At 42.5% G+C, this 27,725-nt stretch overlaps 1 protein-coding gene across 2 annotated transcripts; it reads left to right on the forward strand.

The window, feature by feature from the left end:
• The first annotated feature begins 685 nt into the window (after positions 1–685).
• Positions 686–27,413, forward strand: HEATR3 (HEAT repeat containing 3). Of its 2 annotated transcripts, XM_075837516.1 has the most exons (16): positions 686–839; positions 3,357–3,529; positions 3,812–3,899; positions 4,492–4,607; positions 6,800–6,909; positions 7,054–7,194; positions 8,634–8,914; positions 9,529–9,619; positions 11,087–11,241; positions 13,365–13,447; positions 15,663–15,799; positions 17,418–17,510; positions 20,088–20,176; positions 20,362–20,505; positions 21,925–22,101; positions 24,738–27,413. In XM_075837516.1, exons 1-16 carry the CDS (start codon positions 702–704, stop codon positions 24,864–24,866), a joined length of 2,145 nt encoding a protein of 714 aa, XP_075693631.1. In that variant the 5' UTR covers positions 686–701; the 3' UTR covers positions 24,867–27,413. The 2 variants fall into 2 exon arrangements, with proteins under 2 accessions (XP_075693631.1, XP_075693632.1); XM_075837517.1 differs by lacking the exon at positions 17,418–17,510.
• The last annotated feature ends 312 nt before the right edge of the window (positions 27,414–27,725 follow it).

The following is a 27,725-nucleotide window of genomic DNA, read 5'->3' on the forward strand; positions in this document are numbered from 1 at the left end:
ATATGTGATGTACCACGTGACAACCGCACAGAGATTCAGTTTACAGCATCTTTTGGAGATAATCTCAAGTCACAGCTACAAATAGTCCCATAGGAAATAATGTTACTGCGACATACTGACATTTTATTATTGAAGTCAATTTCATATAAATTGCCTGTAATTTCCACTTGGGACCATTTGTAGCGCGATTCCACACCACAGATGTCATAGATTGCTGGGGTGCGCTCGTCGTAGGCTGTGTTCACACTGTGCGTTTTTGTTGCATTTTTAACACGCGTTTGTTTTTTGTTTTTTTTGGTGGATGAACAACTATTGAGAAACATGAAGAAGTTTATCAACCAAAATAAAAAAATGCATGCTAAAAACGTAACAAATACGTACAGTAGTAGTATTTATGTTAAGAAAAAAATTTAAATAAAAAAATCAATGCATGTTAATGGCAAACTATCATATATGCAATGTTTATTCCCCAAAAATAGCATTAAAAATGGCAATTATAGTGCGTAAAGCCGGCCTTAGTGTTACTAGACCACCCAGACCATGCCAGCACGACCTAATAATAGAGTGACAACTGGCAATTACTATGCCAGTCATAGACTGTACTGCGTAAGACTGTGCTAATAAAGTTTGTTGAAGAAAAAAAACCAAGACCGTCTGTATATGCGCTGCATTGTCAATAAAGTTAATTGAATTACTCGTGTATGATCATGGGGAAGAGCAGGGCTCGTAGATTCAAGCCGGTAGGATTTACTCCAGCTGCTGCTGTCGTTAAACCAATGGTGGCGGCCGGAGATCAGGACAATGCGGAGTCTTTACATGGCGAGGATCTTCTTCATAAAGTGAGCGGGGTTACGTGTTACTGTCTTATAAAGTCAGCGACCCTCCCTGTCCATGTGTTGGAGAATGGCTGATCACGTGCAGTGTCCGGGACAGGTAGTCACGTGTTAAGGTGTCCTAACACACATATACAAGTACATGTATGAATGGAATTGTGTGATTGTCTTCTAAAACTTGAACATATAAAGTTTTTTTAAAAAAGTAGGTGGAGCTGTCCATGTATAATATGGGGTTTATGTGTCAATACTGTGCTCATAGGAGAATTGCTGAAAACTGTCACTTTAGCAACAGTGATATCTGCGACAAATCCGCGACGTGTGAACTCAGACTTATTGCCGTCTATCCATGAGTGAACGGTGTCTTGTGTGGGCAGCGGCTCCATATCCCTGTTCTATATGATGTATGGCTTGTGTCATAAAAGATGGCCACTTTCCTTAATATTCATCTATATAAATGATTTGCAGGCCCGTATGACCCTATGGGGTCAAAGAAAAGTTACAGCTAAGGCTTTAACAGCACCACAATAGCCCCCACCACCACGTTGGGTCTTGTTCTTCTCTTAGGGGGAGTTCACACAGAGTTTTTTGATGTGGAAACTGCGCCGCAAAACGCACCTAAAAACGTCTGAAAATGCCTCCCATTAATTTCAATGGGAGGAGGAGGTGTTTTTTCAAGCTAGCGGAAAAATCGGCTCGTGCGAAAAAGGGACATGTCCTATCTTCGGGCGTTTACGCCTCTGACCTCCCATTGACATCAATGGGAGGCAGAAAAAGCGGATTTCACTGTGTTTTATGCCCGCGGCGCTCAATGGTCGCGAGCGAAAATCGGTGTGCAGGCAGAGGAAAATCTGCCTCAAACTTCCAAACGGAACTTTGAGGCAGATTTTCCTCCTGCAAAAAAAACTCAGCCTTAGGCCTCATGCCCACGAACGTATTTTTTACTGGCGTAAATACGGGTCCTCGGTCACACGTATTCGACCCGTATTGCACCAGTATTTAACCCGGTCACGTTTTCGCTGCAAAAGTGCACTGCACTAAGGGTATGTTCACACGTAGAGTAAAAAATGTCTCAAAATACGGAGCTGTTTTCAAGAGAAAACAGCTCCTGATTTTCAGACGTTTTTTGTGCCACTCGATTTGTCGCGGCCGTTTTTATGGCACCAAAAACTTCCCAAGAAGTGTCCTGCACTTCTTTTTCATGGCCGTTTTTTTTTTTACACGGAAAAAAACGCTGCGAAAAACGCTCTGTCGGAACAGAACGCTGTTTTCCCATTGAAATCAATGGGCAGATGTTTGGAATCGTTCTGCTTCCGATTTTTCGGGCGTTTACGTGTGAACATACCCAAATCAGCAGCCCCTTCTCTTTATAGTGCAGGACAGAGAGAAGGGGCAGCCCTTTCTGTAGTAAAAGAAATTCATACTTACCCGGCCGTTGCCTTGGTGACACGTCCCTCTTTCGACAACCAGCCCGACCTCCCTGGATGGCGCGGCAGTCCATGTGACCGCTGCAGCCTGTTATTGGCCTGTGATTGGCTGCAGCGCTCACATTGGCTGAAACGTCATCCCGGGAGGCTGGACTGAAGGAAGAAGCAGGGAGTTCTGGGTAAGTATGAACGTCTTCTTCTTTTTTTTTTTTTTTTTTTTTTTTTTACATGTTGATCTATATTGTGATCGCAAGTCACTGTCCAGGGTGCTGAAACAGTTACTGCCGATCGTTTAACTCTTTCAGCACCCTGGACAGTGACTATCCCCTGACGTCGCCTAGCAACGCTCCCGTAATTACAGGAGCCCCATAGACTTCTATGGGCTGCCCGTGCTGTTATTACGGCCTGAAATAGGACATGTTCTATATTTTTCAACAGCGCGGGAACCTTCCCGTAAGCAAACCGGGAGGTACCCGTGGCCAATAGAAGTCTATGGACCCGTAATTACGGGCGTTTTTACGTTCGTGTGCATGAGGCCTTAGGGTACAGCTGCTTTTTTACGGTGAGAATAGTGTAACCTGCAGCGCTATTCTTACGTTACAAATACCGGCACCCTGGCAAACCCCATTGTAATTCAATGAGCTGTGTCCGGATCCGTCAGCGTTCGTGGCTCTGTTATGAACAAGTTTCTTATTTCCTTTATAGAATTTTGCAACATGCTACGCTTTTCTGACCGTCAAACGGATACCTGGTAGGAAAAAATCCACTATAGTGTGTATGGAGCCTAACTCCAGCCTTTTACTGGATCACTTGCTACGCATTGTATTCCTAAAGAATCGACTGTTGCGGTGTATGACACTGTTGCCTCATGCAAGTAATTTTGGCACCTTTTGTTAGACCGTGGGCTCCCTGAAGTTGCCATAATATTTATAAATGTGTCTATTCCAGGTCCAATGTTCCCCTCATATTTGGGCCGTTCCATGGAGTTCAACACAATCTATTTCCCAAGATTTGTTGCTTAGGATGACTCATTTATAAGACCCCATGTATAACTTGAGTACTGAATCTATTGAATGTCCCTTTTGTTCTCTTTCAGTTGCAGAGCCCTAGTCCTGAAGTCCGGGAATTTGCTTGCGCCAGTATCTCAAAGGTTGTCCAGCAGAAACAAGTCCTATCCGCGTTGCTACAAAGAGATGCTGTTCGATGTCTTGGACCGCTTTTGCTTGATAAGTGCATGTCTGTGCGCGAGGCAGCGGCTGGTGCTTTACGGTTAGTCATTCCGTGGATATGGCATTTCTATCTTTTTGAAAACCTCTGCTTTTCCTTCATTGTTTTTTTGTTTTTTTTAAATGTGAGACCTGGCTTATGGGATATATCCCATAAATGAACTACCGACTGCCGCCACCCCTTTACCTACTGTCGCAATGGTCCTTCTGACTAGACTAGAGCTTAGGGAGCCAATGTCTCCCATTAGCATGTTGCATGATTGAAGTATGTCTGTTCTTAATACAATTGTTTTGTTTTAACATATTCTGGTTATCTTTATTGTAGGAACCTAAGCACCTGTGGTGGTTTTGAAGCGTGTGATGACATGGTGACCAGGGACATCATGACCCCTTTAGTTGCACTGTTAAAAGAGGTATGTCTTTTAGTAATACTTGACTGTAAGATCACGTGAAAATTTGCAATTAGCTCTTAATACGTGAAGACTTTGAAGAGCTGTCAATACGGTAAACTGCCCTAATTAAAGTGTCACCGCTTCCTATATACAGTGCCCTTAAAGAGACTGTCACGTTTATTAATTCCCTATCTCCTAACTAATCTAATAGGTGATTTGCTCCTGATCACTACAGTGGGATTTTCTTAAAAATGCTTATTTGCAAAGTTCTGAGGATTTTTCTAAATATGCTAATGTGGCTTTAATAGCCAAATAGGAGGTGACCTCTTTTTTTTTTTTTTTCACTCTGGGCGGTGAAATGTTTTCCGTATGACACCGTCCTATCTGTATATGGCTTCTCCCACCTCCTTGCCCAGCAACACACTGTGATCATACAGTATACAGCTTCCATTCCCGACTGCTTAATCAACTGGTGATATTTCCAGGTTTTTCACAGCTAGAACTGCGATCCTGCGACACTTTAATATTTCTCTGGAACTTAATTGTTTAATATTTTCGGACTGGAAAAACGAATGACCGCTTATGTTTTCTCTCTGATCATTTTCGGGCGCAGTGTTCCACCGGTTTAGATTCTAACTTGGAGCCAGCAACAAACAGTAAGGACTTGACAAAAAACAATCAAGTTGAAGAGATTGCAAACCAAGCAGTTAATATTCTGTGGAATGTCTGGTAAGTGGATCTGTTTATTCCAAACTACAAGTGTCCAACAAGTGTGAAATAGAAGTTCCTTCATATTATATAGAGCATAACACTTTAACGGACAGAGATAGAGATATTGGAATAGAGAACAGAGCACCGCAACCGATTGCCAAAAAATAGATCCTACAAAGCAATAACACAGGGGCAGGTCCTCAGACCCCAATACTACAGGCAAACCGAGAGAATCTCCGTACTCAGAAGATCACAGGTCACTTCGCTTATATTTACTATACTCGGGTTCAACTTGTGGTCCTGTTGTACGCTCTGTTTGTAAAACATTAAAAGAGTTTGCCTTTGCGCATGCATGCCTTAAGGTAAACTAACTTGTCTTCTTCGACACATTGGTACATGTGGATATAGCATTAAGGAAGCGTTTAGCTTCAACATTGCTACATTTCAAGAAACAGGTATGCTGTGTTGCTATGTACTGGCCTATGTTGGCACCACCGCTACATTTCTGGGAGGTATTAAAGGGCTTCTCCCTTCGGATAGGCCATCCATATCAGATTGGTGGGGGTCTGATCCCGCCACCGCTGCTGATCAGCTGATTAATGGGGCTACGTCATATGTCGCCATGGCCATTTCCCAGTTTACAGGCACAGCGCCGAACACATCCATAGTAACTGTGCCTGGGATTACAGTTCTGGTCCCATTCAATTGGATGGGACTAAGCTGCAACCCCAGGCACAAACGCTGTGTGTGTGTGTGTACAGAGCTGTGCCTGGTAAACACTAGAGGCCATGGCGACGAATGCCGCGGCCTCTTCAAGTAGCAGGAGCCGTATCCCCATTTATCTGATATTTTTTGGCCTATCCTAAGAATAGGCCATCAATAAAAAATGCCCGGAGAAGCCCTTTAATAGTTTTGTATAAGATGTACCTTTTTATAAACTTTAAAGGGAAGGTGTCACAATTTTTTTTAATATGTTATTGCTTTTAGTATGTTATTAAAATAAATTTTATTTATTTGTGTTTGTACTTTTTTTCTTCTTTCTTTTACTTCTCTATGGGGGCTGCCATTTGTTTTTTTCATCAACAATATGGTGATCTAGGGTCAAACAAACGTAGGGGGTCCGGGTGTTGCGGACATATTATAGATGTTAAAGAGAAGGTGTCACGATTTTTTTTTTTTTATATATTATTGCTTTTAGTATGTCATTAAAATAAATGTTATTTATTTGTGTTGTACTTTCTTTCTTTAACTTCTCTATGGAGGCTGCCATTTTTTTTTCATCTCTGTATGTGTCGATTAACGACACATACAGAGATGGAATACGGCACATACATCCCCATAGTAAATGCGGATGGGAGACGTTCCATTCACTATAGCGTATGCCATCTGTGTGGGAACAGCGCATGCGCCGCTCCCACACAGTCCAAAAGGAAGGTCTTCGGCAGAGCGACATCTGGCGCCATTTTCATGTGGACCGGAAGCCGCGGCCGGACAGTAAGACGACTACTTCCGGTCGCGGCTTCTGTCCATATGTTCAGAAGCAAGGACTAGGAGCGGAGGCAGCGGCGGCAGGAGCAGGTAAGTTATGTTTGTGTATGTGATGTGTGTATGTTCGTGTTATACTGTGTGATTACCACTGTATCTAATCCTCCTACACTGTGCATTTGCTCAAAAAATGGCGGCACACAGTGTAGGAGGTTTGAACATTCAACCCCCTCCTTTCTCCTGGCACTAGCCAGGATAAAGGAGGGGGGATTGTGTGAGGACACTAGAGCGAGTGTGTCTTCTCCAATTTTGCAGCATAAAGCAATGAGGTTGCTTTACCACATGCCAATGCTGCAATTTTGGAAATTTCTCCCTCTAGTGACCAGCACATGGAAATGTTATAAATTAGAATCTAATTTATAATATTTCCTGACTTGTGAAAAAATTAGAACAATGTGTAGTTATTTATATACTAACTGTTTTTTTTTTTTTTTAAATCAGATATTTTTTATTGAAATTTCAAGATTAGACAATACAAAACATACCATACAAACCCTTTCCCTAACATATACTAACTGTTTAACCAAAAATAAACAAAAAAATTTCTAGCGACACATTCCCTTTAAAGATTGTGTTTAGTGGCCCTTTAAATAAACTGTATGACTGCTTGATGTGTCTGCAATTACTAGATGATGATTTTACACTACCGTGTACTCTCTTTCTAGTGAAAGCAACAGTAAGGCCTTGTCTGTCTTCAACAAGGAAAACTGTGTAGAAATTGTTATCCAGTGCCTAAGCAAGTTCCCACGTAACTTGGAATTGGCAGTTTCAGCAGGTACGCCTTCTTTTTTTTTTTTTTACGGTTCATCCAATATAATTGACAGAGCCCATAATCCACCAATCAAACTGTAGATTTTTGTATGTGATTTCTCTGTCTGCCAATGATTTGTGTCTTTCTGAAAACCACTTTCATCCACAGCCTACTGTCTGCAGACGGTCACAGAAGAAAATCCCGAACTTCTGGCCTCTTTTGAAGCTTCTGCCCTGCAAACTTTGGAGAATGCGCTGATGTCTTCTGCAGCTACCATGGAGATGAGACTGTTGCAGACATTAGTTGCAGGTAGATCTTTTATTTTTATTTTTTTAAGATTTATTTATTTCCAGTTGCTTAGATAGCAGATAGTCCCTGTCCCCAATAAGACTGACAATCTGATTACCCTATTTCAGACTAACACACTAGAGCCAATTTAATAGGACGCCAATTGATTATTGTTTTGCAAAGCATGAGACGGATTAGAAACTGCCTTATTTCGACACTTACAGAAGTTGTCTCCGCAAGATAACCACTTCACTAATAAAAAGCCGCCCTGGCAATCAGCTGATCTACGCTGGTACTTCTGGAAGTATATCTGGTCACACGTTCACACTACAGGGGCAATGAATGGGCAACCATGTAATGCATGGCCAGTCTGAGCCAACCAGAGAAGGAGCCGTTCTTGCTTATAAAGAAAGTGGGGTTCCTAAGGGGGAGACACACCTCTATGACATCCATGTGCCCTGATAAAGCATATGAACAGGGCTTGTCCTCTGAGATATCCGCTTTAAAGCAGTTGTCTTATGATTTTATGCTTTCTCGGTCTGAGTGCAACATAAAGTAGTGACGGCGGCGGTCTGTCACTTAAACGCTAATGTGCAGTAGTTTTTGAGGACTTGCGTCTTAATTACGTGGCCAATTCTGCAGGCAATCAGTCCAAGGAATGTTTGATATTCACGCACCCCCTGCCTCCCCACACCCTCCAGCCGCTGCTTGACACATTTGTCCCTATGAACGTTAATATAGAAAGTAATAGAAAATAAAGCTCCTATATCTATCACCTATCCACTACTGCAAACATTATCGCCCTAGGGGAGCGCCGTATTTGTCATATGAACATTAATAGTTGAAGGACATGAATATTATTGGACTCATTGCCTTCCATGCACTGCAAGGATAAGATGTTAGTTCTCAATTTATAAGACACTTTAAGACACTTTAATGATTAAAGGGTAACTAAACTTTCAGAAAACTTGTGACATGTCAGAAGTTTTTATCAGTGGGGGGTCCGAGCACTGACACCCTCACCGCTGAGCCGCTAGCCGATGTAACGGTGTTATGGGCCCATAGACTTTTTATTGAGTCCGTACACTGTTACATCGGCTTTCTGAGAAAAGCCAATCAGAAACCAAGCGGCTCATCGCTCGCCCGAGCGCTTCTGCCGCTTCGTTTTAGCAATCGGTAGGGGTCTCGGTGCTCGGACCCCCACCTATCAAAGCTTCTGACATGTCGCAAGTTTTATGAAAGTTTAGTTACCCTTTGAGTGACAGACTTCTGAAATCTGTGGGTCTGTCACTACTTTATGCTGCACTCAAAACAGGGCAGCATAAATGTCTGATAGATCCTCTTTTAATTACACATTAAATATATTCACATGTCAAACCAGTATCTTAACGCAATAACATTTGTATTTATGTGTCTGATGTTGGTTATTAGTTGGTGACACTATACTTTCTATACTGCAGGTACTATTTGGAACTTGAAAGAAAGAATCCCCCCTTTCAGTCAGGCTGATTCCATTAATGCCATCTTAAGGATTCTAGCAGAAGTGCTCTCTCAGGATGCCGGGCAATTCATTGTACAGATGAAAGAAGCAGAATCTACTAGATTGAGAACTGCTGCTACAGAATCTGAAGCAGAAGAGGCTGCCGCAAGCTTGGAAGAAGCCTCTCTGAATGAAGATGACGAGATGGTAGAAAGTGTTGTAAAAGGACAGAATCATCCGAATTTCTCAGACTTAATCCCAGTAAGCCAAATTGTTTGTGTGTGTGTATGTGTATATATATATATATATATATATATACTTCACTTTGGTAGGTTATTACAAATATTTAAATGTCTACCTCCACCTTCATGTTTCTTCGTGACTGATCACTAGCGGTTGTGGGTTTGCTATCTGGTGTCACATATTATCCTTCCATATCAGATTTTTATTTAAAGCTAGAACTCTATGAAGTAATTTGATCATGCTTAAATTCACAATAAAATTAATTCTTTCACGCCACCTCAATGTTTCTACCCTTGGATGGAATTCTTGCCAATGGGGCTCACAATCTAACTTTGCTATCTCCGACACATGCACACCAGGGCCGATTTGATAGTAAGGCAGTTACCCACCGTATGGCTTTGGAATGTGGGAGGAAACCTGAACAAACATGGGACCAACATACAAACTCCATACCATGCAGGGGTCAGATTTGAACCCAGGACTGCAGTGCTGGAAGGCAACAGTGATCACCCCTGAGCCACCGTTCTGCTTACATTGCCTTGTGATTTCTCTGAGGTCATGTGTATTAATATATAAATGTGATCACCCGTTTTCCCCATAGTGTGGCCTAACGCTGTTCTGTTTTATTTAAGGTGTCAAATGAAGAACTTCGGCAAGCTTCTTTCTTACTGGTGGCTCAGAAATCTGCGCTGGAGATGATCGTGAACATGTGCTGTAGTGACGGTTTGTACTGATTCTGAATGCAGAAGGGGGTGGGGAGGGGGCTATTGAATTAAAAAAACAAATATCAATATATTTGTGAGGAATGTCAATCCCTATGTAAAAGGGTTTACTGTACTGAATTTCTTTCATATGGCCAAATGTTATGTAAAGTTGGGGCCATTTTAGTTGGAAATCTAAAACAAAATTAACCTTACATAATTACCAACATATTCATCAATATATCCTGCGTGCTTTACATTTCAGAGGGAGTATTTTGAGACAATATGAGACATTACATAGTGACAAAAGTAATTCCAATTCAAATAGGAAGTGAGGACCCTGCTCGCAAGAGCTTACAGTCTATAAGGAAATAGGGGAGATGAAAAATGCAAAAAGTGCTTGTTTTTCTACAATGGTCCAGCCATCTTTTATATACAGAGTACAGATAGAGCTGCGTAAACTTGTCCCCTGCCAATGTCTCTGTATGACAGACATGAAATGCATTAGGTTGCGAGGAGTGTGGGGGATACTGCTGAATGAGGAGGTCAGGTTATGATATGTAATGAGGTAGGAGATGTAAGAGGAGGCAACGCTGTGGAGAGCTCTGTGGGCGAGAGTAATAAGTTTAAATGGTTTTCTAAAGTAAATGGGCAACCAGTGCAGTGACTGGCACAGGGTAGAGGCATTGGTGCAGAGGTTGGTCAGAAATATGAGCCTGGCTGCTGCATTCAGGATGGATTGGAGAGTTCAGTGAGTGGAAGACTGATTAGTAATAAGTTAGGGCCTGTTCACATCACCGTTCGCTTTCCGTTCCGGGGTTCCGTCGGAGGTTTCAATAGCGGAGTCGACTGCGCTATTGATTCCGTCGGAAAACCGGAAACCTGCCGGAATGGTGACAAACGGAAACCATTAGCGATGTTTCTGTCACCATTGATATCAGTGGTGACTGAAACGGAAGCTGTGGTTTCACTTTCCGTTGCGGGGTTCAACCGACGGAAACCAGGAACGGAAAGCGAACGGTGATGTGAACAGGCCCTTACAGTAGTCAAGATGAGAGGGAATCAGAGCGACAGGGAGTTCAGGCTGTTTCCACAGTAAGAAAAGGGTGGATTCTGGAGATGATTTTTGAGGTGCAGGTGACATGCGACTACAGGAAAGATCAGAGTCCAACATAACCCCAAGACACCGGGCGTGCTGCCTAGGAGTTATGGTCGTACCACACACTGAGATAGAGACATCAGGTTTAGGTAGGTTAGTAGGTGGTGGAAACACAAGGAGCATTTTTATGATTTACAACACTCTTGGGCTTGGCTCCCCCTTGGCTAACTTCTTGACCGACCTAAATAGCCGGCTAATAAGCTATGAGGGCAGAAGTGGGCAATCTGAATCATTTCCGCTATTGAAAGTTATTTTTTAAACCCAGGTACACTTTAAATAGTTTGTCGCTTTATGGTGCGATAACTACAATATACATATCTTTATTTACAGATCCATCTGATGATGAATGGGAAGAACTTTCTAGTAGTGATGAGAGTGAATTGTGCCTAGAAAAATCAGTAGCTGACGGAGGCCAACTTATGTCACCACTGTGCCTGTCTGCTGAAGTCCACACTGCTCTCCTGAACCACTTCATCCCCAAAAAGGTGCTGTCTAATACAGTGCACACCCTTCACTCCAGCATCTTTCTAAATAAGGCAAAGCCCATCAGCCAGTTTTATCGCCCTACTGTAGTGGGGGCTACAAATATTGAAATAAGACCATTGATGAGCCTTTGGTTATATATTGGGAAGCTGCATATGTTGCAATATCCTAATACACTTCTATTACCTTAGTCGCTCCCTTCGTAATCCTTCACTTTAAATCTTAGCCGTCTCATTCTTGGTTAGGTGACCACTAGGTATCAAACGTAGTTCCTCCACTGTTTGGATGATCCATAATTCTAGAAATCTCACAATTGTGGGACGTAATTTCTGTCCATCAGTGATGAATTATAAGCAAGTCTTTCCTAAGCCATATAATGAACTTCAAAGGGGTTGTCCCACCACAACAACTTATCACCTATCCATTTATTCTCTATGGGACTGCCGGAGACAGCCGAGTACAGCACTCCACTATCTCCGGCAGTCCCATAGAGCATGAATGGAGCTGCAGCGCGCATGCTTGATCTTATGCTCCATTCATACAGGGGCTCTGGACACCCGTTCTCTTGATCGGTGGGACCCCAGCGGTCATATACTTGTCATGTGGATAGGTGATAAGTAGTGGTGGGGCAACCCCTTTAATTGTTCCATTTCTCCATCCATGATATATGTACAGTAGGTGCACATACAACATATAGAATGATTAAAAGTTGGATGTGTGCATGACCCAACGATTCGGTCTTGCGAGTGGAATACTTTCTTGGACCACACGTTTTGCCCATTATGTCTGCACTCACATTTTCATGAATTACTTATGTTATCTCTTTTTATTTCACGATCTGCTCAAGTTAAAGCGTACCTAAAATTTCTGATGACTTTTCAGAATAAGCTGTCATACGTGTACATGAGGAATAACGTTATTTCTGGCTGTCATATGACTTGTATTCTGCATTTTTTTCTGCAGTTAATCGCTCTGCAGACTGTCTAATTCTCAATTTTCCCTAAACTAGTGTATGGACCCTAACTGCGATCATGTCTCCTATACGCTGCACACATAGAGGAGAATCCTGCTCTCCTAGCAAATAATAGAAGCTGCAGCATGGAGATTATACGGCAGTAATGAGCAGTGTAGCTGTAAATCCAGCAGTGCGATGAGATATAGCACTTATTAGAAGTTGTGTGTGTGTGTGTTTCTCTTCCTCTGCTCCTGCTCTTTTCCTCCCCCTTCCCTCTCCATAGACTTCTATAAACACCTGTACCTGATCCCTCAGTAAACTGATAGTTCGTCTAGGTTCACACCGCATTTCCTGCACGCTGATTCCGACGCTTTTTCAGTAGGGAAAATGCTTCTTTTGGCTTTCATTGGGAATTAGCGCTGTAGTTTACAAAGCGCTAAATTTTTAAGGTTGCAGATACTAAATGTGGCACTAAAAACATAAGCTAGCTAACCTATCTTGAGGCCACAAATTTCCATTGAAAAAACTTTAGCATAAGAGTGGCGAAAACAGCATCCAAAACCGCTTCCGTTATAAAATCTGCGTTCAAAATCAGCCTGGAAAGTAGACTGATTTTGGACACTGATTCAGGGCCTGTTTTTTTTTTTTTTTTTTCAGCCACACCTAAATACTGTGTAAGGCTATGTTTACACGCTAAAGTAAAAACTGCTGTAAAATACGGAGCTGTTTTTAAGGGGAAACGGCCTCTGACTTTCAGCCGTTTTTGGAGCTCTATTGACACAATGAAAAACGTCTCAAGAAGTGATATGCACTTCTTCTTACGGGGCTTTTTTTTACGCAACGTTTTTTCAAACCTATCGTGTGTGAATATACCCTAATGGAGGGGTTGGTTTCTGAACTCGCATACTTGGCTACTATTGAAGTGGAGTCGTCCTTGCTACCAATACTTTTCTTAGGCTTTGGTTTTAGCCAACAGAACCTTGTGGCAAGTCCATGAATGTATGACCATGTGTACAACATCAGACTTTTTTTTTTAAATTTTATTTTATTATTTATTTTTTTTTTTCTCCTTTTGGTAATATTAATGTGCAGGTCACTAAAAATATATGTAATTCTGCAATAATATTGAACGTTGTAGTCTTACCATTAATTTTTCTTTTACTCTGTTAGGTTCTTGAAAAAACACGTTTTCCAGATGATGCTGCTTTAAGAATATGTAGACAGAACTCTGCATGGAAACCATTAATTACAAAGTAACTTTTGGGGGTTTGGATGGGCTCGAAGTTGTGCTGGTTTACAAAATAGTGATGCATAATCTTCCCGTATTTAATTTGTTTACTTGGAGTAAATTGAATTGTAATACACACAGGATTTTGTATTCAAACTTGCTCAAAAAAGCGTCTTTGTTGCCAAGAGCGACCAATTCGGGCCTGTTCACATATGCCCAGAGGGAAATTGATGAAAAAACTGATCCCATTGTTTCTTATGGGTACGTTTTATTGTCTGGTGGCATCGGTTGTGATGCCAATCGCCTCCCCTGCTTGCAATGTTTCTCTGTTCGGTTATGGACGCTGGCTATGTTTTCAGGAGTTGACTGGCTCAGGCACGAAAAACTGGCCGGACGAAACTGACATGTGAAGGCACCCTTAGGCCTTAAGCCCTATTCATGCGACAGGGTTTCCCGGCCGGGTGACGGGCGTTCATAAAACGGCCGTCACCCGGCTGCAGTAGAAACAATAGACCCCTAATGGGGCTATTCACGCGACCGATTTTTTTGACGGCCCGGGAAACCTGGCCGTCAAAAAAATGGGACATGTCCTATTTTCGGCCGTTTACCCGGCCTCCCGGCTCCCATAGAAGTCTATGGGGCCGGGTAATACATGGTCATCACCGGAATGTGCCCCGAGTGATGGCCATGTATTCCGTCACTCGCTCCCTCCTCACAGCGCAGAGTGCATGTGAGGAGGAGGAGGAGTTGATGCCGTTCGGACGAATGGCTGTACGCTGGAGATACACTGTGTGGCAGGGCCAGGGTGTACAGCAGGTGGAGGGAGCACTGCGCTGGCTCCCTTCCCCTGCTTGTTTTAAAAGCGCCCTGGCCCGGCGACACCTTCCATGATGCCGCTAGCAGCTGCTCCGGCTGCTACTATTGTAGCGACGCCACTATGGCAGAGCAGGGAGGTATCTCTCTGCTATGTGCTAGCCCCACTTTAGCTCCCTGAAGGAGCGGAATCCCCGTGTGTTCGGGGATTCCGCTCCTGGACAGAGCACTTGATGTCTCTGTCCATATCTGGGCAGTGACATCAGGGGAAACTCCTGAAGCGGAATCCCCGAACACATGGGGATTCCCCTTCAGGAGTTGCCCTTGATGTCACTGTCCAGATATGCCCGGCCCGGAACGGATGCAAACCGGCCGGGAAAAACGGCCGATTTTATTGGCCGACACTCGGGCTCGGGCAGGACCCTGTCGTGTGAATAAGGCATTATTCAGACGAGTGTATTATACCCCTGTGTGCAGTCCGTTAAGAAAACAGACAGCGCACGGACCCATGCAATTCAATGGGGCTATTCACATGTCCGTGTTTTATCACACCGCGTGTGTCCGTTGCGTAAAAATCACTGCATGGCCTATTTTTGAAGTCAATGGGTGCGTGGTAAAACACGGACAGCACACGGATGACATCTGTGTGCTCTCCATGTTTTTCACGCACCAGTTGCTAAAGAAATGATGACGAAAGAAAAAAACAGGAACACTAATGCCACACAGAAATGAAATGCGTCAGTTTTTTGCGGACAAAAACAGATGCGCTCGTTTGCTTAAGGCCTTAGTCTAGTTTTTGCTTTCCCAGAGAAGTTTATAAAGTAAAAAATTAACGCTTCATAGCAAGGAAGACCGAAGCGGAGGTCTCACCACTACATTGTGCTCTGGAATCCTGTCTCTTACATCGTTTTACAGTTTATACTTTGACAGAATATTGAAGCGGTTGTCTACGTTAGAAAAGCGATTTTCAAACACCCTATTAGGGAATTCTGAGTTAATAAAAGGCGGTTTCCCATTCAGGACCCCTTTCTATTATCCAGAGGGGAGATTCTGTACAAAGTCCTTCCTTTGGTCTGAAGGACCCAAGCATTAGAAGGACGGCCCATTAACCTCAATGTTAACCTTGATGTCTAGTTTCCCCTGTGGTGGTACTGCGGGGTATATGTACATCATCTATGTATTTCCTTGTTGCAAGTATAGCTGTCTGGCATTAGAGGGGTTGCCCACTTTAGACAATACCTTTTTGTTTTAAATGGTCCCTCAACAAAAAAATCGAATCTTGGGGTGTCCCACTGCAGCGCCACCACAGGTGAAATGAAACATTACAAAGTTTTATAAGGCAATATCTACCATTGGCTATAAAGCCTATATATAATATAGTAAAGTATATAACCAGAATAGTAAAGGTAGTTTTGTGTGTGTTTTAGGATGTCCGCAGTCCAGCATAGAGCACTGACCTGTCTGCATAACATCTTGTCTATGCTGGACATTGACAGTTTGGGTGGAGCGTCTGCGTTACAGGAACTTGCTCAGCATCTCTCAGAATTAGTCTTCACTCAAACAGGTATTTTAACAATTCTTTTAATATTATTATACGTTGTAATATAAACCATTTTATAATTTTTAAGGTAATGTTTCATAAGGAACTGGTGTGAAGTGGAAGCAAGGAGTGTTTAATTCCGTGATTGTAATGCCTTGTCTGACTTGAAGAATGGAGTTGCTTACGTGTATTCTTATATCTATGTTATAGTGAAGGTTCACATTTTAAAACCTACTCTGTGTCACCGAGGTATTCAGAGGATATCATCTGTGGGGTCTGTGCTCTGTCAACCTCACCAATTACTAGAACGAAGGGGCCATCGTCCTCCTCCAAATGCAGCCAGATGTTACATTAAAGCCTATAGTAAAATATAAAACACACTACATACACAGTTTTGTTTTTTTTTGGTTTTTTTTTGTGGCGTTTTTGAGGCCATGTTGGGAGCAGTTGCGTTTTTTTTTTCAAACGCAGCATGTGCTGGGTATGTATTTTTCCCACAGGCTATTCCATAGGACTTCTATATGTACAAAATAAATAGTGATAAAAAAATGGCACTAAAAATACGATCAAATAACGCATGATGCATTTTACAAAACACTGGTGTTTTAACATGGATTTTTTTCATGCAGTTAAATAAAAACCGCAAGAAATCTATGTGAAGGAGGCCTAAAAAGGGTGGTCTCAGGACTGGAACCTCCCTGTTAGGGCACATGGACGTCATAGAGGGTCTCCTTGCTTGGGTCTCCCTCCTATGTGCCAGAATAGAGAGCCGTTCTAGCGAACATGGCACGTCTATTCAGTTGATTCCCTTTAATGTGTTCATACATTCCATAAAATTCAGCTGATTGCCTGGGGCAGGAGAATCCATATCTCCGGCTTAATTTTAAAAAGGTCTTCTCTTCGGGAGGTAACCCCTTTAAGTTCATAGGCTTCCCTTTTTTTTTTTTTTTCTTTGTTGCATTTTCAACCCTTGTGTAAAATCTTTTTTTTTTTTATTACATCTTTGTATGTCACGATTTTACCCGTATGAATAAAAAAGCATTTGACTGTTTTTTCTCTGCTTCTAATGTCAGCTCTAACTGAATTTCAAGCAGGATTTTATTGCTAGGCAGTGGGTTTGTTACAGCACCAGGATCCTCCTTATTGAGGGTCATTTTCCTCAGTATATGTGTGGCCGTTACCCTATAATGTTCGTTTTTCTCACTGGTGGTTTAAGCTGGTCATTCGTTAGTGATTTCAGACGATCGTTCTCTGAACGGCTTGTTATTTCATGGTTGGTCTATGAAGGTTGTGGTTTTGGATGACAACGCCGTAAGTTAAATGAATAAATCACTGATTTGGTCTGTGACTTGTCTGGACTTCTATGGTTGGGATGCAAATCTGTCATTTGGCATGTGCAACTTTTCAAAGACTTCTACCAACAACCAAAAAAAAATCCGATCAACTTTTCCAATTACCTCTGCCTCTGGTTGGCGTCTGTCATTCTTGTTCGTGTCACGAAAAGGAGCGACAGTCGCAGATAACGGTCTAAATCTGCCTTTTTGACTGTTAAAAATTTCTAGTGTCTGGCCAGCTTAAGTTGCCTGGAGTTTTATAATCATTCTTACTTTGCTGTAGTTGCTATCCATGAATTTAATTCCAGGTGACTTTGTGTTCATACACAGCCACCAATGTGAACAAACAGAGCTTCAGTGTAGAGCAAGGCGGAGGGACAGAGCAGCAGCCGGAGACCCTGGTAAGACATGAGGTGGATTTCGGGCTACCACAGACTTCAGTAGACAATGGCTCTAAAGCTGGACATACTCCTAATATTAGGATTGTCCAGAATGCGGCCAATCAATCATACAATCAATCCGACCAACGTGCCAAATTAAAATGGCAAATCAGGGACCTAGTTAAAAGGTGGGGTTGCACAAAGTTACAAATGATTGGTCGTAATCTGCCAATTATGCCATAAGCTGACACTTGGGACGTGCAATGAGCCGCAGAGCATTATGTCATTACTATGTAAGTGCATTTCTAGATTTTAAAGGCTATGTAAACCTTTGAACACTTTTTATTTTTTTTTTTTTTTTTTTTTTTTACTTTTTGAGATACAACTTCTATGTATCAGGAATATATAGTAACTATACCTTGCGCTAAAACCCGAATCAGTCAGCTCAGTGGGACTCACGGCTTCGGTGACAGTGGGTCCTGCTTATCGATCACATCTAAGTTCATGCCTCATATGTGATCGATAACCGATGGATCCCGCTGTCACTGAAGCTGTCAGTCCCACTGACCTGGTGGATTTGGGTTTCAGTGCAAGATACAGCTTCTATGGATCCAGGATTCATAGAATCTGTATCTCATAAAGTAAACACATTTTCTTTAATAAAGAACAATTAAAAAGTGGCTTAAAACTCCATGATGCATTGTTTTGTTTTTTTGAAAAAGTGTTCAAAGTCCTTTAACCCCGACCCGTCATGAAGATGAAGCCAGCACAGGAACTGTGCGCGCTTCATCTTCAGCGGGTGTCCGCTGTAACATACAGCGGATGTCCCTCTGCAACAGTGACGATGGCAGTTATCGCCGCCGTTTAACCCCTTCAATGCAGCGGTTAATGGCATCCGCCGCATTTAAGTGGTTGACAGGGGGTAACCTCTTTACCCCACCGCCCCCCGCGAGAGATTGTGGGAGGCCATGGTTGCTATGGGAACCAGGAAGCCTAGCAACGGCTTCCTGGTTGCCAGATATGGAAGCCTATTAGGTCCTGCCCAAGTAGGAGCCCCACTTTTCCCAAATATTGCTCCTACTGTTTTGGCCCCGCAGGGGCTTTTGAAATGTGACTGTAAAGGATCTGCCAGGCACAGCTTCGGGGTTAACGCCCATAGATAATCAGTCTGCACCTGCTTCTATGTCTGTGAGACTGACTCCATCTTCCACCACTCAGGGTGGCAGGCTTAGGAGTGGGAGAACCTATCACAGCCTGGCCAGACGGAGCTAGCTCCCGCCCTCTGTCTATTTATACCTGCCTTTCCTGTTCCTCCTTGCTTGTGATTTCTTCTCGTTTGGTTTCCTGGCCCTGCTGCAGCTTCTTGTACTATTGTCCTTGCTTCATATTGACCCCGGCTTGCTGACTACTCTCCTTCTCTGCGTTTGGTACCTCGTACACTCCTGGTTTGACTCGGCTTGTTCACTACTCTCCTGCTCTGCATTTGGCACCTCGTACTCTCCTGGTTTGACTCGGCTTGTTCACTTCTCGTTGCTCACGGTGTTGCCGTGGGCAACTGCCCCTTTCTCCCCCTAGCTCTGTGTACCCTTGTCTGTTTGTCTGTCGTGCACTTATTGAGCGTAGGGACCGTCGCCCAGTTGTACCCCGTCGCCTAGGGCGGGTCGTTGCAAGTAGGCAGGGACTTAGTGGCGGGTAGATTAGGGCTCACTTGTCTGTCTCCCCACCCCTGTCATTACAGTGACATGGCACCTGAAAACCATTCCAGCCAAATTTGAGCTCTCTTCTGAGCCATGCCGTTGGTAAAAACAGCAGTGTATGACCACTTATGGGGTATCACTGTAATCGGGAGAAATCGCTTTTCAAATGTTGGGGTGCTTATTCTCCTTTTATTCCTTGTAAAAATTGAAAAAAACTGTGGGGTCAAAATGCTCACTATACTCCACGATGAATTCCTTGAGGGGTGTAGTTTCCCAAATGGTGTTCGTTTTGGGGGTTTTCCACTGTTTTGGTCCCTCAGGGGCTTTTCAAATGGGACATGGCACCTGAAAACCATTGCAGCAAAACTTGAGCTTCAAAAGCCAAATGGCGCTCCTTCCCTTCTGAGCTCTGCCGTGTGTCCAAACAACAGTTTATTACTACATGTGGGGTATTGCCGTAATCAGGAGAAATTGCTTTTCAAATGTTGGGTTATCTTTTTGTCCTTTTATGCCTTGCTAAAATCGAAAATTTCTACGATTTTATTGGAAAACATTTTGATTTTCATTTTCAGGGACTCATTCCACTAAATTCAGCAAAAAAAAGACCTGTGAGGTCAAAATGCTCACTATACCCCTTGATAAATTCCTTGAGGAGTGTACTTTCCAAAATGGTGTCACTTTTTTTTTTTTTTTTTTTTTTACTGTTTTGGCTCCACAAGACCTCTCCAAACCTGACATGGTGCCTAAAATAGATCGTAGTAAAAAGGACCCAAAATCCACTAGGTACTCCTTTGCTTCTGAGGCCTGAGTGAGGCCTTCCATTAGCGCACTAGGGCCACATGTAGGATGTGTCTAAAAATTTGATATTTTGTTAGTATTTTTATGTATCGGTTTCCATTAGATGGCCCAGAACGGGATGAATTTTTAGAGGCAGCGACCAGTGCAGTGCGAGCATTACTACAGAAAATGGCATCCAAAGGAATACCACAGGTATTTATCTAAGATTTATTACGTGTGTGTGTGTATTATATAATATATACACATACACACACACCTATCATAGACATGTAGTGTGACTCGCAAGACAAAATCGAAATGTTTCCAAATTGAAATAAAGCCCAGTCTTCAAGTGCTCACCTCTTATTTCTCTATGAAATGTCTGCTTCTTGTTGCAGTGTATGACCCCAGAACAGGTTATGACCTTCGCTGAAGCTTGTGTGCTGAGCAGCAACGCCAGTACAAGGGTGAATGCAGTCAGCATTATTGGAGTTACGGGCAGTGTACTGGCAAAGGGTGACAACACAGCAGAGACATTGAAGGTACAATATATCCTAACAGCTTAGAAGGTTTTTCAGTTGTGGACTGTATTACATAATGTATTTAAAATGTTGCCAAAGCCCGAAGTGGATATAAGAATAAAGCCAAGCAGGATAAGGCGTCTTGCTTACAGCAGAGCCTGATAGCCTAATGTTAGTCACTCGTGAAATGTATATACGGTAATCTTATTTTTTACACCGCGACCCGAGTAGAAGTATGCCTGCTATTGTCCAGAGACCTTTTTATGGTTTGTAAGTCAATTGTTTTGCTTAATACATTTTTAAAGCGTACCTTTTCGGGTGACTTTTCAGAATAAGTTGTCATATGTGTGTAAATGAGGAATAACACTATTTCTGGCTATTATATGACTTTTATTCTATGTTTTTATTCTGCATTGAATCCAGCACTTGGGTGAAATAGAATGCTTACTAGAAGCCGTAGCAGAGTCTCTGTTTGTTTCTCTGCCTCTCTGTCATTCTGCTCCTTTTCTGGATCATTTAGATGGAAGTTAACTGTAATTTCTTGGTTGAAACAAAAGATTGTAAATGAATCTTCTGCATTAAAATAATGTTGATTCTGCATCATTGCCCAGTCAGGGCCCTTTTACACGGGCTAATGATTGGGCAAACACTCGTTCATTGGCTGTTTGTATAGTTTATGCAGCATTAAAGGGTAACTAAACATTTCACAAACTTCTGATATGTCATAGTGTCATGTCAGAAGTTTTGATTGCTGGGGATCCGAGCACTGAGACCCCCACCAATTGCTAAAACGAAGCTGAAGAAGTGCTCGTGCGAGCGCTCAGCCGCTTCGTTTCTGTTGGGCTTTTTCTGGAAATCAATGTATTGGATTACGGGCCCAATAGAAAGTCTGAGCCCATACTCTGCTACATCGGCTTTCCAGAAACTAAGCGGCTGAGCGCTCACATGAGCACTTCTGCCACTTCGTTCTAGCGATTGGTGGGGGTCTCCGTTCTCGGACCGCGACCAATCAAAACTTATGACGTCACTATGACATGTCAGAAGTTTCTCGAAATTTTAGTTACTTTTTTAAATATTACCATTGTCGGCAGTACGTCTACCTGTGTAAACTGCATGGACGCAAGCGATCGTAGTAACAATTGCTTGTCTCCATACATTACTGATCATCGCTCATTGTAAAAGGAGCAAACGAGCTGTCTAGTTGATCGGTGCTCATTTATACGGCTCATTAGTCATCAGCATCTTAAGATCTTCCTGCGTTTTACTTTACACTGACCCTTCTATCAGTGTTTTTTATGTATTTGTACCACTGGTTAAAACTGTTCCAAACGACATTTTAGCTTAATTTGTGGAAAGTCTCGGACCATCAGATGCTGGCTTAAATAAATTGTATGCATGTAGATTTACACTAGGGTTTAATGAAATTCGATTTTCTTCCAGCTCATAGGAAACTTTCTCCTTGGAATTGCTACAAATGATTCTTCCCTGGTAGTATCTGGAGGAGCACTAGACGCAATATTTGATGTATTTGCTGATGGTGATGAAGCAGAGAAGGCTGCAGTGGAGATCAAGTTATTACAAGCTTTTAAGAAAATCCAACCGGCTTTCAAATCAAAGGTATGATCTGCGTGTGCATCCGTGTGTATAGTGAATTGTGTTCTGATAATCTGTAACCTATTTGACTATACACATGTCTATATACTGCCTTATGTAGCCAGAACATGACTGATTTCAATCTAGCATCACATAGCTAGAACATGAAGCTATTTCTAGATAAATAGCATTATATTTGTGCAGGCCGTCATAGTTTCAACTTGGTATAAATCACTAGTCGGACTACAGTTTTAGGCATCCGTGTAGAAGAAAGTCATAAAAGGGTGATTAACCTGTTCCCACACCTTGCTATAAATGTACGGTACAGTGGTGGGGCATTCAGGAGCTGTGCCTGTACCGTCTCCGTGGGAGTCAGGTCTAACTTACAGCCAACATCCTGTGGTAATAGCCCATCAACGTTCCAGCGACACGATTGTGGGTTGCCATATCCGCTGGGGGCTTAACAGATCCCCAGGCCTGCCATGGCTATATGCCTATTGGGCCATGCCTGAGACAGGACCCAAAAGACTGACTGTCGAGTTACACCGCAGTATTGCAATATTTAATAGAAGCATGATCACATGTTCAAGTTTCTTAGTAAAACTAAAAAAAGTTAAGGTTTATTGGGGAAAACATGTCCAAAAAACAAAAGGGCGAACCCTTTCCTCCTATTAAAAGAGGTTTTGCTGTCCAAAAGTAGTTAACTTGCTATATATATATATATATATATATATCTCACACATTGGACAAATAAAAAAAGTCCCTGACCCTACCCAAAACAAAAACCTTAATCAATATATGTTATGTACCCCAAATGCAAAATGGTGCCTTTAAAAACTCGTGCCACAAACCTACATCCATGGAGAAATAAACCTATGGCTCTTGGAAAAAGGCAACACGAAAAAACATTTATTTCCATATAATGTGGTTTTATTGTGCAAAACTAGTAAAACCTAAAAAAAAAATACATATTTGGCATTGCCGTAATCGTAACCAGCCTTTTAGAATGGAATGCGGCGATGTAAAAAAAATCGCTGCGTCCTGAATACCCACAATAGGCTACATTTTTATGGGGTGTGTATGTGTTTATATACAGAGGTTGGATTGCCGCATACAGTGTTCAGAGTTTCTCGTGCTCCCGGTTCTGTCGTTTCCTACCTGTAAAGCAGAAAGTATTGCTGTCCGACACATCCTTAGCTGATCTTCTGTACTGCAGTTTGTCTATTAGATCTAATAGCAACAAGCAGAATATTGAATGCAGCTCTGCGTTATAACCCCGCCTGTAACGCAAAATTAGTAGATAAGATATGAAAATAGCCTTACTCTGTGAACCAAGTTAACATCTCGTTTTGTGCAGACGTTTGTGGCTTACGACGACGTATACGTTATTAAAGTTACCAAAACATATGCAATTGTAACAAAAGCTTTACTTTTTTTTTTAGTATACGTTTTTGTCCGTTCTTCTAAAAACGTATACTTTTTTTTTTGTTCTTCAAAAAACGCGGCGTTTTGCGTGCGCAAAAGGCACTTAACAGCTCCGTGTGTCATGATCACATGGTGCGCGGCTGCGTGATTTTCGCCATCATTATGACACTCCGTTTGGATGTTTGTAAACAGAAAAGTACGTGCTGCTTTTCTGTTTACATTCATAGTTTGACAGCTGTTGCGCGAATCACGCGCGTCCCACGGAAGTGCTTCCGTGTGGTGCGCGTGATTTTCACGCACCCATTGACTTCAATGGGTGCGTGATGCGCGAAAAACGCAGAAATATAGAACCTTTAGGACACACGCTGCGCAAAAATCACAGACAGTCTGCACTGCCCCATAGACTTGCATAGGTCCGTGCGACCCGCGTGAAATTCACGCTGGTTGCACGGACGCAAATCACGTTCATGTAAATCCGCCCTCAGGGCGTCCGTCCTGACCATAGAAATCAATATACACGTTCTGAGACGTGTTTTTTCATGTCAAAACCTGCACGTCAGATATACAGTAAAAACGAGATGTGAACTTGGCCTTACTCAACTTTTTATGAATTTATTATATCTATATGTGAAATTTAAAATGATGGTTAATTTTAGTTTTAAAAACTTAGTTTGCTGCCCTGAGACAGCTAGGTTATGTTAGGGATCTCGGACTTGTGCTGATCAATAGAAAGTGCATATGTGTTTCTTAAAGTGTAACTAAACATTTAACAGATTTCTTACATGTCATAGTGACACGTCATAAGTTTGGATTGGTGAGGGTCCGAGCACTGAGACCCCCACCAATTGCTAGAACGAAGCAGCTGAAGTGCTTGTTGGAGCGCTCAGCCGTTTCGCGTCTGTTTGGCTTTTTCCGGAAATAAATGTATCAGTGTACAGGCTCAAACTTTCTATTGAGTCCGTACTCCGATACATTAATTTCCAGAAAAAGCCAAACAGACCCGAAGCGGCTGAGCGCTCACACGTGCTCTTTAGCTGCTTTGATTTAGCGATTGGTGGGAGTCTCAGTGCTCGGACCCCCACCAATCAAAACTTATGACATGTCAGAAGTTTGTTAAAAGTTTAGTTACCCTTTAAACCTTTTTATGTAGATGGTTATGCATAACAAAACATCCAATTAATCTTAGGCGGAAAATCTGAAACTAACTTTTTACATGAATTCTGGTCTCCCAACAGATTCGTAAAGAGGGCCGAGAGAAATACAGTACTGACCAGTTGTGTGTCCTGGATAATGTAAGAACCAACCTCAGGCGGTTCATTTATTACCTTGAAACTGTAGAGAAAAAACATAAAAACCGAATTTGAAGAGAAGAATGTTTTGACCTTTTGCCCAATTAAAAAGACTATTGCACGCAGAAGGTTCGAACCGTTTGAAACATTTTTATTTTCATAAAGCTGCAGAACTTTGAGATCTGTTGCTCCAGCATCTGTAGATCGGTCCCTAAATAAATACTCCAAAAGCTGTAATGCAAACAACTAGGTCCTGAGTCCAAAGATACATTTCCAGCAATAAAAAAAATAATAAAAAAATGTCGACTTTGCACCGTGCTGGACTGTGAAAGCTGCCTGGAAATAGTGCAATGATGGACACTGAGTGGTTCTACATCTATTCTATAATTCAATCATTGGTAAGCAAGTATTTGATTAATATTATAGGTCATACTGTGTAAAATCAGTAGTTCAAGTACATGTTCTGCTACTAAATATGAATATCAAGCCAAAGGACTCTCCGGATCAGAAACCTGTGGCTCCGAATCCCTTGATCTCCGTTCGTATGGACAAAATCTCAGGACCGCTACCTTTAGGGTATGTTCTCACAGGCAGAGTACGCTGAGGATATACCACAATGGATTTCTGAGTGGAAAATCTGCAGCTTTTGCAGTAGCAGCAAAGTGGATGAGTTTTCTGCAAATCTCCGCCACCTGCTCCAGAAAAATCATGCGTAAAGTGTTTTGCAGTGCGGTCTTCAAATCTGCAGCATATCAATTTATGTTGCGTATTCTGAGCAGCGGTGTTGCGTGTTTGGGCCATAGACCTGAATGGAAGGCATAAATTCGACACTCAAATAAGCAAGCTGAGTTTTGTCGCAGTTTGTACAGCGGAAACGTGCTGGAAATTCACAGGTGCAAAGTGTGCTACAATCAATGCTTCACACTAAGGGTATGTTCACACTGAGTATTTTGGCGCTGTTTTTGATGTGGAAACCGCGTCGGAAACGGCGCCGAAAAACACCAGATATCGCATCCCGTTGACTTTAACGGGAGGCATTTTTTGGCCTGGAAACGACATGCTCTTTCTTTGGGCGTTTCGGTCTCTGACCTCCCGTTGACGTCAATAGGAGGCAGAGATCGTGGTTTTCATGGCGCTTAATTCATGGCGCAAAAAACGGCCGGTCAAAATCTGCCTCCATTCCTGTAGGAATTTTGTGCCAGATTTTTCCACCTGCAAAAAAAAAAATCTGAACAGGGCCTAAATCCGCAGGTAAAATCGCTGCAGAAAATCCACAATGTTTTCTGCGGCTGCATTGTGTTTCTGCATTATTTTCTGCAGATTTCTGTGACTAATTTACCTGCATTTTTTTGAGATTCTGCTGCAGATTTTCTGTTAGATACAATCTGCCGCGTATCCTGCCTGTGGAAACGTACCCTAAGACCGTGTTTTTGCATCTGCAAATATGCGGATGAATTGCGGACCCATTCATTTCTATGGGCCCATGCACATGACTGTAGTTTCCATTCATTTTACGGCCGCATTTGTGGTCCGGGCTGTTAGACCGTGCACATACAAGATGTGCGATGACTTGTGATTGCAGACGGCCCGCGGATGACACTCCGTGGCCATCCATGCCTGTAATCACGGGCTGCGCACACTGCTACGGTCGTGTGCATGAGGCCTTACTCTTCACTATATTACCTGTCTGGGGGAACGCTACCACTTAATGCCATGTTCACACGTTGTGCAAACAGTGCGTAATTTCCGACACTTTTTTTTTCTGTGCGGAAATTCTGCTTCATTTTCAAGAAGACAAACCCGAAGGCCCGCATTAAATTCTATGGGGTTAATTGGGCACTGCCGGTGTTCGTCATGTGATGGAACTGGCACTGTTCTTATTTTCGTACTTCTACGACGGAACGGAAATAGGAACACAGATGTGAACTCAACCTAAATATGCTGAGAACTCTTCACTGCTACTATGTTGTCTACATTCATTTTAACAGTCCAAGAACCACTCTATTTAACCAGCTTAAAATGTAAAAATCATTCGGATTGCTGCAAAGTATCTCTGCATGTCTGTTTTATAGATGAACATTTATCTGATCACGGCCAAATATTTGTGTGTGGCCAACTTACAGAAGTAAAAACTCAACTTTACTGGGGATCCAGTAGTGGAGTCTGTGAAGAGTCCCTATTATAGGATCCCATTCATTCTCTATTGGCCTACCAGGTTTATACTTCCAGTTGGACCACTGAGCTTCTGTATTACAGCTGTGTGCATGTGCCGTATATTTAGAGCCAAAAAGCGGAATGGATCCAGTCCTACGAAATCAAGTCCTTCCCAAAGCCAGCTATGCAAAAGGCTTTTTTGTTCTAACCGAATCGGGTCTTATAGTGTCCTTTGCTCTAAATATACAGCTTTTGCAATGAGCTGAAAGTGGATCACAATTGTACTTGGAGAATATAGGTGTTCGTAGAAAAGTAGATTCATGTGTGACCTGGGTAAAATTTGTTATGTCATGAAAGCTCCAGATAAAGAATCATGTACATTTGATTGAGTTTAAAATGTCATTTTTATATAATGAGGGCCAGACAAATCCAGCTAGTCAATAGCTACTCTGTTTGTTCCAACCTAAAGCCAGACACTCAGTATTTTACTCAAAGTGGTTTTCGTGGAGGATATCCCATGGCTTACATGGGTTGTCTTGGATTAGAAAGACATAGTTGCTTTCATTACGACACAGCGCCACACATGTCCATGGGTCGTGATTGGGACGGCAGCTCAGCTCCATTGTGGTGAAGGGGGCTAAACTGCAATACCGCGTACATCCTTTGGACAGGTTTGGAGCGATTTCTTGAAAAAAGCAGCAATGTTTTTCTAATGCTGGACAAACCCTTTAATAATTGGCAGGGTCTGACTACCGGGACCCCCACAGATCCTTTAAAAAG

This window comes from Rhinoderma darwinii, chromosome 9 (assembly GCF_050947455.1).
Source record: "Rhinoderma darwinii isolate aRhiDar2 chromosome 9, aRhiDar2.hap1, whole genome shotgun sequence".
Taxonomy (NCBI): Eukaryota; Metazoa; Chordata; class Amphibia; order Anura; family Rhinodermatidae; genus Rhinoderma; species Rhinoderma darwinii.